Genomic DNA, 13,721 nt, shown 5'->3' on the forward strand with positions numbered 1-13,721 from the left:
GTTTTCGTAGCTTATCGTATCTAGAGATTTTTTTTCCCTGATGCACAGTGTTGTTTGTTATGAAGCGAGAGTCTTGTTGATATTATCTTGAAACCTCCGACGCTCCCTCCCTATCTTTTCCCGCATCTCCTCTTTACTTGTATTCTATCTTCCATTCCTTCTCCTTCTCTGTCTCTCCCTTTCTCCTCTACCTCAAGCATTACGGAAGACGACTCAACCTCTTTACGTCGGGAAAGAGATGACTGCGGGGGATTTTGATACTCGTCAAGAACTTCGTTAACTAATTCAGTAACGTTGAGTTCAAGATTGTTTTTTTTTAAGTTCTTAAGTCTAAACTTACCTGAGAACTACAAATAGCGGTTAAGTATGTGAAGGGAGGCGATGTAGTGCAGATATCGGTAGGACTTTTTTTTTTTTTCCTCAAAGCATTAAAACTCGCATTGACCTTTCCTTTGAACTGCTGGACGTTCTCTTACATGCGCACAATTGTAATAATCTGTTCCGCAGGTCACTGAACCGCCTGACAGATAAACTGGACCCCTGAAGCCGGCACACTCATTATAACCCAACAGATTTCTTCGGTTTTCATCTTGTTTACAATCATGCTATCTCGCTTGTCCTCCTCCATTTTGTTTGTAAGTTATATTGTCTAAATGATCTCAGGTGTGTGTGTGTGTGTGTGTGTGTGTGTGTGTGTGTGTGTGTGTGTGTGTGTGTGTGTGTGTGTGTGTGTGTGTGTGTGTGTGTGTGTGTGTGTGTGTGTGTGTGTGTGTGTGTGTGTGTGTGTGTGTGTGTGTGTGTGTGTGTGTGTGTGTGTGTGTGTGTGTGTGTGTGTGTGTGTGTGTGTGTGTGTGTGTGTGTGTGTGTTTGCTCTGGTTATACGTTTATTTCTGCATTGTCTTTCACTTCTTCCTCGTCGTATGTCTCCTCGCCCTCCTGCCCCTCCGCCTCCTCCTGTCAGTGTGACGTGACTTATGCAGTGGAGCTTTTAAGACGATTCATGAGTGTTGTTTTAGCACTTGTTAACTCATAATTTATTTTGTGTGTGTTTGTGGGTGTGAAAGCGTGCAAGTGCTCCCTTTGATATTATTGTCTCCCGTTTTGTCGTTAATATTATTTTGTAAAGAACGCATGAGACCTAGAGAGATTTATAAACAAATTGATATTTTATTACTAGCTTACGGAAAATACTCAGTTGAGCGAGTGGCCGGTTTAGGGTAAAGGAAGTTTTTTTTTTTTTTTTATCAAGAGATCAAAGAATTCGATGGTTTCAACAAGTTTCTCCGTCTGTCTATTTGGAGCGAATTCAGCAACCTCTTCAGCTAATAATTAATCCCACTTAACACTTTACGCCAGTAAAGAGAATGAGACGGTGTGAGGCAGGCTGGGATGGGGTGAGGTTTGGGCCTTGCCCCGCCCCGCCTCGCCCCGCTCTGGCCCAACCCGCGATTGAGTAGCTATGGAGATTATCGCTATAAGGGAAATAACGCCAGATATAGCGCCGCTAATCATTTTCACGTTCTCTTCTTGGGCCAAGGAGGGCCCTCTGTCTTGCTTATATTCAGTTGCATATTTGTTTCAAAACATAGCGTGCTACTTTGGTATGCGGTCTACGCGGCCGTTTTTACTTTAGCTTGCTGTCTACCACCATATTTACAATTCAGCGTGCAGTCTACCTGACAACAGGAACCTTACACTGCAGGGTAATGAAAACAACCTGAATAGTGCTGATTAAAGGTTTTGTTATTATATGACATCAATGAAAATCATCAAAACAAAACTTTAAAAAATAAACTCACAATCATAGAACAATGCTAAACAGTGCGAAAACAACAACAACAACATTTAGAACCTCTAACGGTACACGCTTTGTATATCATTTAGGAATGTCACAAACATATCAGCTGCATTTTTTCTGGGTATTTTCCAACAGATATGATCAAGGTGTGACAGAAAAAGCTCAGTATTGCCTCCTCTCATTGTCTTTATAATCTTTGTTTTGGCATCCAACCCTGATCGTTCAGCCTGTGTGTGTGTGTGTGTGTGTGTGTGTGTGTGTGTGTGTGTGTGTGTGTGTGTGTGTGTGTGTGTGCTCCTGTCGCTGGATCTACATAATGTTGGTGGTGGTTCACTGTGATATATGGCGGCAGAGTGTAGGACATCTTCCCCCCTGGACCTTTTCCCCCTAGCCAATTCCACCACTGACTTATTCCCACCGATGTTGCGCCGACTAAACAAAACTTTCCTTCCATTCCTGCCAGTGTAACGTCGTGCACATTCCAAGTTTGTGGAGGAAAAAGAGGTGGACGGCGCCGAAGTCGAAATGATAAAACGTTATTCTGTGATGGCTGTACACGACTAATGCTTCCGGATATATAAGTCGAATCAAAATAATGAAATAGTTTCTCTAGCCCTTCAGGAGTTGCGTTTTTCAGGAGTTCCATTCCCTCCTCAACGTCAGCTAAGGGTCAAAATGCTAGACGATCGAGCATGCCAACAAAGTGTTTATTTTCTTCTTCATTTCTGTATCTTTGGACAAGAGCAACATCTTGAATTTTCCTCCAAGTACTCTGAGTTAGATGATAGAAGCAGCCCTGCGTTCTGACATGGTGACCGAGGACTACTTGAATAGCATGCATGGCAGATGTCTCGAAGTCCGTGACAACAACAGCTGGATCAGGAGTGAATCACAATTCCTCACATACGTCTACTGTTGCCTTGATGACTGCTTCATAACTTCGCTGTTATTTGTTTAGTAACAAGCCATAAAGAGCTGAAACTGCCGAATTACCCAATGGCACACGAATAACATACAGCTGCATGAATATATTGGGGGCTAAGGAAAACTTTCCATCCATGTACCACTTATCAGACGAAGCTAAGTGTTGCAGAACATTATCAGCTGCAAAAACAAGTATTCTGTTTGAAGAATGCGACCCACTGTCATGTATCAGGAAGGGTTGTGGGTGCTCACCGCCTGTTGTGGACCATTCATCAGGGACGTGAAATTCTCTCAGCGATACCGGCTCCTTGGAAGTGAACCCTGCCTCTGACGTCGGATATTTCTTTTCACTGATTCTTGATTTCCTAGATGTACTCTCGCAGGCTCAGGAGTTTCTTGAATGGCTGTGGCGAGTATACAAGCAGTGCTCTCTCTTGATGTTTTTGCTTTTTCACGAATACTGCATCGCAACTTCTCTGCTTCAACACCAGAATGATCACCATCATGACTATGGGCCACAGCTACTCTCACATCATCCAGAGTCAAGCTTGTTGTTATTGCACCCTTTCATGGTCTGCTTTTTCTCTGCGTACACTCCCATCGAATGCGTATCTTTTTCGTATCTCTCTTAGTGTACATGTAGCCTTCGTAGCAAATCTTGTCCCCTTCTCTACTTATTTTCACTACTTCCATGTCGTGCGAGGGGTGTGGCAGGAACTAACCTGAGATTCAGTGTCAGGGTGACGATAACGAGGCGTGAAACACTGTTTGAGCTGAAACAAGACACTCTGAACTGAGTCACGAAACTCTAACAAACTGTTAACAGTGATAGTTTAAGTTCTGGAACAGCAGCTCAACCGTCTGAGTCAAGGGAAGAGAAGAGGTGAATTAGCGTATTGTATTGTATTGATTTAGGTACAAAAGACAGCGGCACAACAACTAGGGTCATATGCCACCGGGAAAGTTTGAAGAGGGAGAGGAGGGCAAGCAAGCATCGAAGAAAGAACAAGGAAAGGAGGGAAAGTAAAAGCTGAAAGTGGTTGACTAAGGACCGAAGGGGCGGCAACCCGTGGCATTTAGATGACTATACGCTGACTGTGGTCAGGTCATTAACTCTGGTCAAGCTAAGGTCTCCGGAGACAGTTCAGGTCGTTCAGGTGTCAGGTGAGGAGCACTCACGTAACAATACAACATCAGATGAGGTCTCGGGAGACAGGTCAGACCGGTAGACCGCACACTAATGCAGCACCACACTTGGCGCCTACTGGGGTAGACTACACATACTGAGGTATAGATCGCATACTAAAGTAGCACCAAACATAGTCATTTATTATTGTGCTACAGCCAAATGTATTAAAAATCACACCCAAACTAATAATTATTTTTATGAAGCTAAAAGTTGGTTACATATATATATATATATATATATATATATATATATATATATATATATATATATATATATATATATATATATATATATATATATATATATATATATATATATATATATATATATATATATGTATATATATATATATATTTATATATATATATATATATATATATATATATATATATATATATATATATATATATATATATATATATTTCATGTGTTACACAAAAAATATTGGTAAAGTATGCAAACGATACCTGTATGCACAAATAAAACATTACTGTTGCCTCTCGTGTTCGTATTTAGCTAGACAAGAGACATGACAGATGTTGGTGTGCTGAGATTAAAGCTTACATAATCCGAATGAATGAATCAGGGATGCATTCCACGCGAAGGCCAGCCGCTGTCTGCCGCAGGTCCCAGATGGCCTGTGGCACGCTCAGTGACGTGCGTAACGTGTTTAAGCAATTTCAGGGCCACGTTGACGCTTGGGAGGAAGGCACCGTTTTAGTGTTGTAGCATTATTCTTTCCCTTTTGTTTATTTGTCTCACATACTGCTTATAATAATGATAATAATAATAATAATAATGATGATGATGATGATAATAATAACAATAATGATAATGATTATTATTATAATCATTGATTTTGTTATGTCATCAAACTCGTCCCCAAAATCACCATCATCATCAGGGCAACACACACACACACACACACACACACACACACACACGTAACCTTGAAACACTTACATTGAAGTGGGTGGGGAAGTTCCGTGGTCTTCTTTTATTATAACGATGCTAACCAAAACGAGGAGGCCTATTACATACTTTGGTTATCTGAAGCGTGCCTTTGTTCTCTAGGCCTAGGACGTTATCATCATATCATATTTTGATAGGCACTGTCGCTGATTAAAGTTAAAAAAAACAAAACTATGTAATAATACTTCTAAGGGAAATAATTTCTTCTTAAGTGTAAATACAGTTTTGTGATATATAAGTGAGTGACATATCCTTATACGAGTTGTGGAAACATTTATTCTCATTTAACGGTGTTGGTATTCTCAGAGAAAAAAAATATGATTCGCATGAAAGGCCCTCACGATCATCACATACGAATGGAGTAAAATCGTGGTTTGATTAGTAACTCGGTTTTATTAGCTAATCGCATTATTTTGAGCTGTATACAAATCTTAACCCGTCCGCTGCAATTGGCACGGATTTGGCTTTCACTAGTAGCCTGGAAACATACACTCCCAGGTCTTTCTCTGCTTCTGTGGTGGATAGTGGAGTGTTTCCCATGTGGTATTGGTGTGCTGGATATCCCTTCACTGGTAGCCTGGAAACATACACTCCCAGGTCTTTCTCTGCCTCTGTGGTGGATAGTGGAGTGTTTCCCATGTGGTATTGGTGTGCTGGATATCCCTTCACTGGTAGCCTGGAAACATACACTCCCAGGTCTTTCTCTGCCTCTGTGGTGGATAGTGGAGTGTTTCCCATGTGGTATTGGTGTGCTGGATATCCCTTCACTGGTAGCCTGGTAACATACACTCCCAGGTCTTTCTCTGCCTCTGTGGTGGATAGTGGAGTGTTTCCCATGTGGTATTGGTGTGCTGGATATCCCTTCACTGGTAGCCTGGAAACATACACTCCCAGGTCTTTCTCTGCTTCTGTGGTGGATAGTGGAGTGTTTCCCATGTGGTATTGGTGTGCTGGATATCCCTTCACTGGTAGCCTGGTAACATACACTCCCAGGTCTTTCTCTGCCTCTGTGGTGGATAGTGGAGTGTTTCCCATGTGGTATTGGTGTGCTGGATATCCCTTCACTGGTAGCCTGGTAACATACACTCCCAGGTCTTTCTCTGCCTCTGTGGTGGATAGTGGAGTGTTTCCCATGTGGTATTGGTGTGCTGGATATCCCTTCACTGGTAGCCTGGAAACATACACTCCCAGGTCTTTCTCTGCCTCTGTGGTGGATAGTGGAGTGTTTCCCATGTGGTATTGGTGTGCTGGATATCCCTTCACTGGTAGCCTGGTAACATACACTCCCAACCTACATACGGTCCATCATAGTTGACGCAAAGAACTGAGGGTAGTTATTAGAGAAACTGCAATAACACAGTGAAAATATCCGTAATGAGTTGGTATGCTGCCTGGCTTCTACTTGGAAAGCTCGGGTTCGATTTCCGGCACTCATTGAAGGTAGTAAGGTATCGGGGAGGGAGGCGGGAGGCACTACAAAGCATTATTGGGGGAACGGCAGATTATATCGGATACTTTGTTATTCCGCGTGTCCCTTTTTAGATACTTTAATATTCAAAAAGTAATTAAATATTGAAAAAGCTGGAGATTATGACAGTAGTGCCTTAGCATGGGAAACACTTAGAATTGGGGCTATAACTTTTTTTTTTGTGTGTGTGTGTGTGTGAATGCACTGTGGGGGGAATTCGCGTATATTATAGTTAATCGCAAGGGTTGTTAATGAAATATCCTTTAAGAATAAGGAATAGGAGAGCGTTATGGATGGAACACCTGAAATTTCAAGTAAACAAATAACACGGGCCAGCAGTATGGGCAGAACGGTCGTTGTAGACATGGTAACCACAACTTAGCACACATGCAGGTGTCACATTATTATGGTGACGTGCTTGTGACTTTGTTAGTGCTATCAACCCCTTGACTGCGGATTTCCTACAAGAAGACATCACCAAGCTACAGGAACGGAGCAAAAAGTGGCTGCTACAATTCAATGAAGAAAAATGTAAAGTCATGCATCTTGGGAGGGGATATCCAGCATACCAATACCACACTCTACTATCCACCACAGAGACAGAGAAAGACCTGAAATTATAAGTTCACCAGGCTACCAGTGAAAGTCAAATCCGTGCCAGTCGCAGCGGACAAGTTAATACAATTTTATCATTCTTTGTTTTCGGTTTCCTATATTTTGAAAGGTGCATTACACTCAGGCTGACCCTCGTGACGTCGTGCTCGCGTGTGACACTCACGGAAAGGCCCGCGAACTGGATACGACCAGAGCAATGCTGTACTAAATTCTGAGTGGCCAAGATCCAGTATCGACGTGAACTGGATTAACCGAGAATGTTCAAATCAAACGGATATCATGAGTGAATACGGTACCGCTTTAGCGTGCAGTCTACTCGGCCATATACACTTTAGCATGCGGTCTACTCTCACCTACTGGAGCCTTGTCCTGCTATTTGGTGAAAAACACAAGTTGAACAGTTTATTTATTTATTTTACAACAAAGGTGACAGCTCAAGGGCACAAACAAAGGAAACAATAATAAAAAAAGCCCGCTACTCGCTGCTCCCCTCCCCCCAAAAATAAAGAATCAAAAGAGGTGTCCTGATCATGATTTAATAATGATCTAATAGTGTCCAGAAGATTGTTTTCTCGTAAATATGCAACCGCTGTTTTCTCCGTCCAAATGACACTTATGCGGCCAGCAGAGTGATGTTATCGGCATCAGAAAGGAGGATAGTGATACGAGTGTTCGTTGATTGTCCTTTTATATAGACCGGCCAGAACCCTCCGGTGACAGGACAACATAAACTGAGGTGTCCGGATACAGGTCAGGTCATTAAGATATAATTTATCTGGCAAATAATGAGCGATGGTAGTTAAATAATAATTGAACAAGTGGTAATAAAGTATGTAGTCTGTGGTTAATTAAATGGAGATGATAATGTTCTCAGATAAGCTGGAAGTGCTCTGTAATTGATTCACTTTGGGTCAATCATCTCTCGCTCCTAAGTGAGTTAATTGTCTAAATATCTGCAGGTTCTAAGTGATTACCTTCCTAATTTTCCTAATCCCTGTCACCCTTACGATCCTGTCTCCCTTCTGCACCAGATAATGGGCTTAAATGTATTTTTTTTATTCGCTACCTGGGTAATAACTTTGTTTGCTTTCACTTCTAATAATTTTTCAGTATATTATTACAAGTCTTACTCCCTGATCCTTCCTTTTAATATGATAAATCTCATCCCATGTAATTAATCTTCCTTTTCGGTCATATCAATTCACGATAATTTTCCCACTCATTCTAATTATTCAGGCTAATTAACCCCATCACACCTGAGTTAACACCTGCCATCGTCTTTAACCTATATTTTACCTCGTAATTAATAAAATTTCATATATGTTTGCCATCAGCATACCGAACCCTCACACAAACAAGCTATGGACAAGTGACGCGAAATCTGCCCTTCGTTATTCAAGTTTTATTACGCGCTGTTGTAATCCTACCGATATTTATATGAGGCGTAATTATTACCTTGCGTTCTGTCTCTTTTCTCCTGATCTTAGTTCTCTGGGACAATTCTGGTACTTCCTAGCCTTGAACTTGCCTCTTTTGTCTGTCCTCATTCCTGTGGTGCCTAGATACCGCTTCTTATTGCTATCTGCCACATTCCGCTCTTCCCTATTTACTTCTCCCTATTTACACACTTCTCCCGTTCTTCCTCAAACTACATCCTGTCACGTGTCTAACCCCCTCCCTCTCATCCCCCTAATCCACGTGCTATTTCAGGCTACAGGTTTATCATCTAGTCCCCTACTCCTGTGGTCCTCCTCCCCCCTCCCCTAGCACAGGAGTGGCGGTAATGACCAGGTAGGAAATATTCTGGTCCCCCCACACCCGTTTCACCGCCCCAAGGGAGAGATGAAGAAAAGAAAATGGAGGGAGAAGATTTTGCTTTTGCATAAGAATGAGTTTGATTGAAAAGGTGAGGGTCCATTGTATAATTGTCGAAAAGAGGAAAAGAGCTTCGAAGAGGTTATCGCATAGTGTCAGGTAATGAGGGAGAAGAGGGAAGAGAAAGCAAGAGAGTAATGATTCAGAGGCAGGTGGGAGGCAGGGGAGAATAGGCGGAATGCGGGTTAAGGACTGGGAGGTGAGGGTCTCCAGGGAGGGTGAAGGTTTGGGGAGGTGTGCAGGAAATGAGAGTTGTGGTGTTGTAGAGGGCACAGTGGTGTGGATCTAGTGGTTGTCTGAATGGTTTGGATGATCGTCCATAGTGCATTGTTGTGTTTTGAGGCGAGAGGTGTTGGGGGGGAAGGGCAAGGTTTGGCATGTTGTGTGTCATGAGGGTGTCAGTGGGTCAGCAGGGTGGCGTCCAGCTCGGCGGTGTAGCGGATCCACAGACGAAGCGTCGCCTCACTTAGGGAGTAAAAACTGAGAACTTTAGCATCAAGGTGAACCGCCAAGGCAGACACCTCCCCCTGGGTGCGAAGGGGTAGGGGGGGGGTGGATGTCCTTGGCCGGTGCGGAGGGGAATCAGAGAGCAAACAACTGTACTAAGTGTAATGACCTTGATTAAATTAGTGATAATGACTGAACAAACAACACTTAATTAAAAGAGTAAACATATAATGTTACGTCAGACCTAAATTATAGCAATTGTCGTAACTTCTTTTATATACAAATATACATCAAGGGACGCTAGCGTCCTGCTATCACAACTAATACTTGTACTCAACCCTGGCGAACATCGCCGGGAAAAAAATGATTGAGGGATAGACGAGAGACAGGAGAGTGAATTGTGTTGGTCCCTGCGGGGGTCGGTGGAGTCTGCTTCTGGCGACGGCGTCCAGCGCTCACTCGTCCAGGCAGATGGTCCGCACCAGCACCTCTGAGACCATATAAGGGTCGGCGTTGGACGAAGGCCGCCTGTCCTCCAGGTAGCCCTGCTTCTCCTCGGCCACTCCGCGAGGAATCCTGATGGAGCAGCCCCTGTTGGCGACGCCGGCGGAGAAGTCGTGGATCGAGGAAGTCTCGTGGAGGCCAGTGAGGCGGCGTTCGTTATCCTTGCCCTCCTTGGGGTCGTAGGCCTTGATGTGGCGGATGTGGTGTCGCGACAGTTTGTCGATGGCCTTTTCGATATCGGCAATGCCATTGGGCTCCCTCATGCCCTTTGTGGAGAAGTTTGTGTGCATTCCAGCGCCGTTCCAGTCGCCAGGGATGGGCTTGGGGTCCAGACTGACCACGATGCCAAAGTCCTCAGCAACGCGATGCAGGAGGTATCTGGCCATCCATAAGTCGTCTCCCATGGTGATTCCCTCACAAGGGCCAACCTGGAACTCCCACTGGGCGGGCATCACCTCTGCGTTCTCGCCGGAGATGTTGATGCCGGCGTACAGGCAGGCGCGGTAGTGCGCCTCCACCACGTCGCGGCCGTAGACCTTGCCGGCGCCCACGCCGCAGTAGTAAGGGCCCTGGGGTCCGGGGAAGCCGTTCTTGGGCCAGCCAAGGGGGTGCTGGTCTGTGTCAAGCAGTGTGTACTCTTGCTCCATGCCGAACCAGGGTCTCGTCTCAGCAGCGCGAGTCATTGCCTCCAGACACTGGCGGCGGTGGTTGGTCTCTGTTGGCTTCTTGTTGTGTTTGTAGGTCTCGCAGAGCACCAGCTTGTTGTCGCCGAGGCGGAAGGGGTCGCGATACAACGCAACGGGTCTGAGGTACACGTCGCTGTTGCTGCCCTCAGCCTGGCCCGTGGATGAACCGTCAAAGTTCCATTCCGGCAGCTCTGTGGGGAGAAAAAGACACGTTCAGCATCGTGCCAGCTCACCTGTCGCCGCACCAGCCCCACAGTCACCTATCAACAGGTTGCTGTAGTATTGACCTAAGGCGCGGGAGCAGCATCACCGCGCCCTTCTCCCGCAGCTGCTGTATTGATCCAGCCCACGCGTAGCACGCCCGTCCCACCCCCCTCACCCCCCTGCCTCTGACATTCTCGTAGCTGCTTCCTCGCAGGTATTGGGTCACGTGAACAAAAATATCACAAGGGTCGATAAGACTACTTCCGAGTAACTATAATACAAAGTCCCACTCACTCCCTTGCCCCGCCAGTGACCCCCAACCCCCCTTACTCCCCCTGCTCCGCCCACCACCCAAGACCCTCTAGAGTCCCGCTATGTGCCCCCGCCGTCCCAAGGTCACAGGACACCAACCTGTGGGGCATTTCGGGATGAAGTTGATGGTGCGAGTCTTGGATCGGAGGTGCTCGCCAGTGCCGTCCACCCACACGTACATCGCCTGACACTTGTTATCAGGGATGGGCAGGCGCATGTAGCGGTCCAGCACAGTCTTGTTGGTGGCAGCGGTAGTGGCCATTTTGATAACTGGGGGAAGAAAACATACACATTAAAACAAAATCAATAACACCAGACTACTAACAGATGGAAAACAAAGACACTGATTTAATTATGAGGTAGTCATCTGTAAGACAAAGGATGGAAGCAAAATTTTACAAGTTCGTAAAATCTAGAAGTTTAAAGTAAATATCAGTTTGTCATCTGTGAGAGACAAACACAAACTCCTCACTCACCTTTGTTGGGTTGTGGTGTTCAACGAAGAGAAGTTCAGAGTGAGGCGTCTGGCTATCTGAGAGCCGTATGTGTGCCCATCGAAGCTATGCCGCGATCTATACAACAGTACCACGGGCCGCTGTTTATAAAGTCTAGTCATGACGTCATCAGCATGCGCAGTGTGTTCTCGAGTCGCCAGGTATTGCCAGGGCTTGCAATCCTCTGTATCTCACTCATCCCGCCATTCTTTTGATTGTTGCGTGTTTTGTTAATCTTTTCAGTATATAACGCACGCGACTGTGTGAATTAGGTGGCCCAAATTTATATAGTGGAATGATAAGCAGAGCGGCGGTGGATTTGTGGTATTTGGTAACTCTTCAGACACGGTCACGCAGCCCTCACTTCCACCTCCCCCCTGCCTTCCTCGCCTCCTCCCCGACCTGCTCCTCCTCCTCCCTCCCGTCCTCTCCCTTCGGTTGCTTTGGTAGCTGGTGCCGTCTCCGGTCACAGTTATTTATGCCACTTTTCTACGCTTTGACATAAGCCAGTGCGAAGTAGCGACGTAGACGGGAAAGAGGAGATCGCTTTGTCGTACGCGGGGAAAGAGGGAGTCCGAGGTACGGGGATTTGAGTCACTATTGATAACTCTAATAGGAGTAGCATTTAGGGTTAAAAAAATATGGTTGTGGGAGGGTGTAGGGGGGTATTTGTCTCGATGCAGGTGTTGTTGTATGCTGTTTATGTTGGTACACCCACACTCACCTGCCCATACCTTTTAAACACTTCCCCACCTGTGCGTTTATCAATGGGGTTCAGATAGCGTGAGGGTGTGTGAGGGAAAGATTGGGTGCAGCTCGTGCAGGACAACGTGGGAGGGCGAGAAGAGGCAACAGGGAATTTGGGGTTCCTTCGGCTCTCTCTCTCTCTCTTCACGTGGTCACAGTGAGGCGGGAGTTTTCCACTATCCTGCGCATGCTTTCCTGCGTTCTATCCATCCCGCCCCCAGCTCGCGCTCTCTCTCTCTCTCTCTCTCTCTGTTATTGCTTGCTCAGCCGCATAGTTCAGGTCATTGGGTGTGTTTTGTATGTATTTTCATGTGATATATATTCTCTCTCTCTCTCTCTCTCTCTCTCTCTCTCTCTCTCTCTCTCTCTCTCTCTCTCTCTCTCTCTCTCATGTTTTCCTCCACTTTCTGTACCGTCGAATCTATAGATTAAAGGAAGGAAGGGAAAATGAAAGACATATAAAGGAAAATTAAAAGGAAGGAAGGAGGGAGAGGAAAAGAGGAAGAAATATCGGAAAATTAAAGGGAAGGAGAGGGAAAGAGGAAGAAATATCAGGGAAAATTAAAGGGAAGGAGAGGAAAAGAGGAAGAAATATCAGGGAAAATTAAAGGGAAGGAGAGGAAAAGAGGAAGAAATATCAGGGAAAATTAAAGGGAAGGAAAGGAAAAGAAGAAGAAATATCGGAAAATTAAAGGGAAGGAAAGGAAAAGAAGAAATATCAGGGAAAATTAAAAGGAAGGAAGGAGAGGGAAAAAGGAAGAAATATCAGGGAAAATTAAAAGGAAGGAAAGGAAAAGAGGAAGAAATATCGGAAAATTAAAGGGAAGGAAAGGAAAAGAGGAAGAAATATCGGAAAATTAAAGGGAAGGAGAGGGAAAGAGGAAGAAATATCAGGGAAAATTAAAAGGAAGGAAGGAGAAGAAAAGAGGAAGAAATATAAAGGAAAATAAATAGGAAGGAAGGAGTAGAATGCGTAGAATTGTTGACGTTGTAGCTGTTTTGTTGTTGTTGTTGTTGTTGTGTCACTTTATTCTGCTTCTTCGTCCTTCGTAAATGAGTGTAGGCGTAACAACACAATACGCAAAACAAAACACACCTTCCATTCCTATTATCATTAAGGTATTCATTCATTCACTATCTATCTCTATCCACCTCTATCTATCCACATACCTCTCTCTATCTATCTATCTATCTGTCTATCTTTATCATACGCTTGTGGGTGAGAGTGAGGTAGACAACCCACAATACCACAGCCAAACACAGCCAGCCTGACGCGTAGTAACCAATCAAACCAGGTCATTCTGAAGGCCTTGAGCAGCAGGAAGGAGGGTGTAATGTAGGGGGAAGGGGCGTTAATCGGGTCTAAACGAGGGTATTAACAAGCACTCAGTAAGGCCAGTGGTTGATGGTGCCAGTGACGTAGGTGGGTGTTAGGTAACCTGCACGTGTTGTGGTGGTGGTGGTGGTAGTGGGGGAGTAGTGGGTG

General features: G+C 44.9%; 1 protein-coding gene across 1 annotated transcript; it reads right to left on the minus strand.

Annotated features, from left to right (window-relative positions):
- Positions 1 to 9,435: 9,435 nt before the first annotated feature.
- LOC127009936 (glutamine synthetase-like) lies at positions 9,436 to 11,637 on the minus strand. Its single transcript, XM_050883473.1, has 3 exons — positions 11,471 to 11,637; positions 11,094 to 11,264; positions 9,436 to 10,669 (listed from the first exon to the last, which is right to left on the minus strand). Exons 2-3 carry the CDS (start codon positions 11,254 to 11,256, stop codon positions 9,744 to 9,746), a joined length of 1,089 nt encoding a protein of 362 aa, XP_050739430.1. The 5' UTR covers positions 11,257 to 11,264; positions 11,471 to 11,637; the 3' UTR covers positions 9,436 to 9,743.
- Between the last annotated feature and the right edge of the window lie 2,084 nt (positions 11,638 to 13,721).

This window comes from Eriocheir sinensis, chromosome 42 (assembly GCF_024679095.1).
Source record: "Eriocheir sinensis breed Jianghai 21 chromosome 42, ASM2467909v1, whole genome shotgun sequence".
NCBI classification, from domain to species: domain Eukaryota; kingdom Metazoa; phylum Arthropoda; class Malacostraca; order Decapoda; family Varunidae; genus Eriocheir; species Eriocheir sinensis.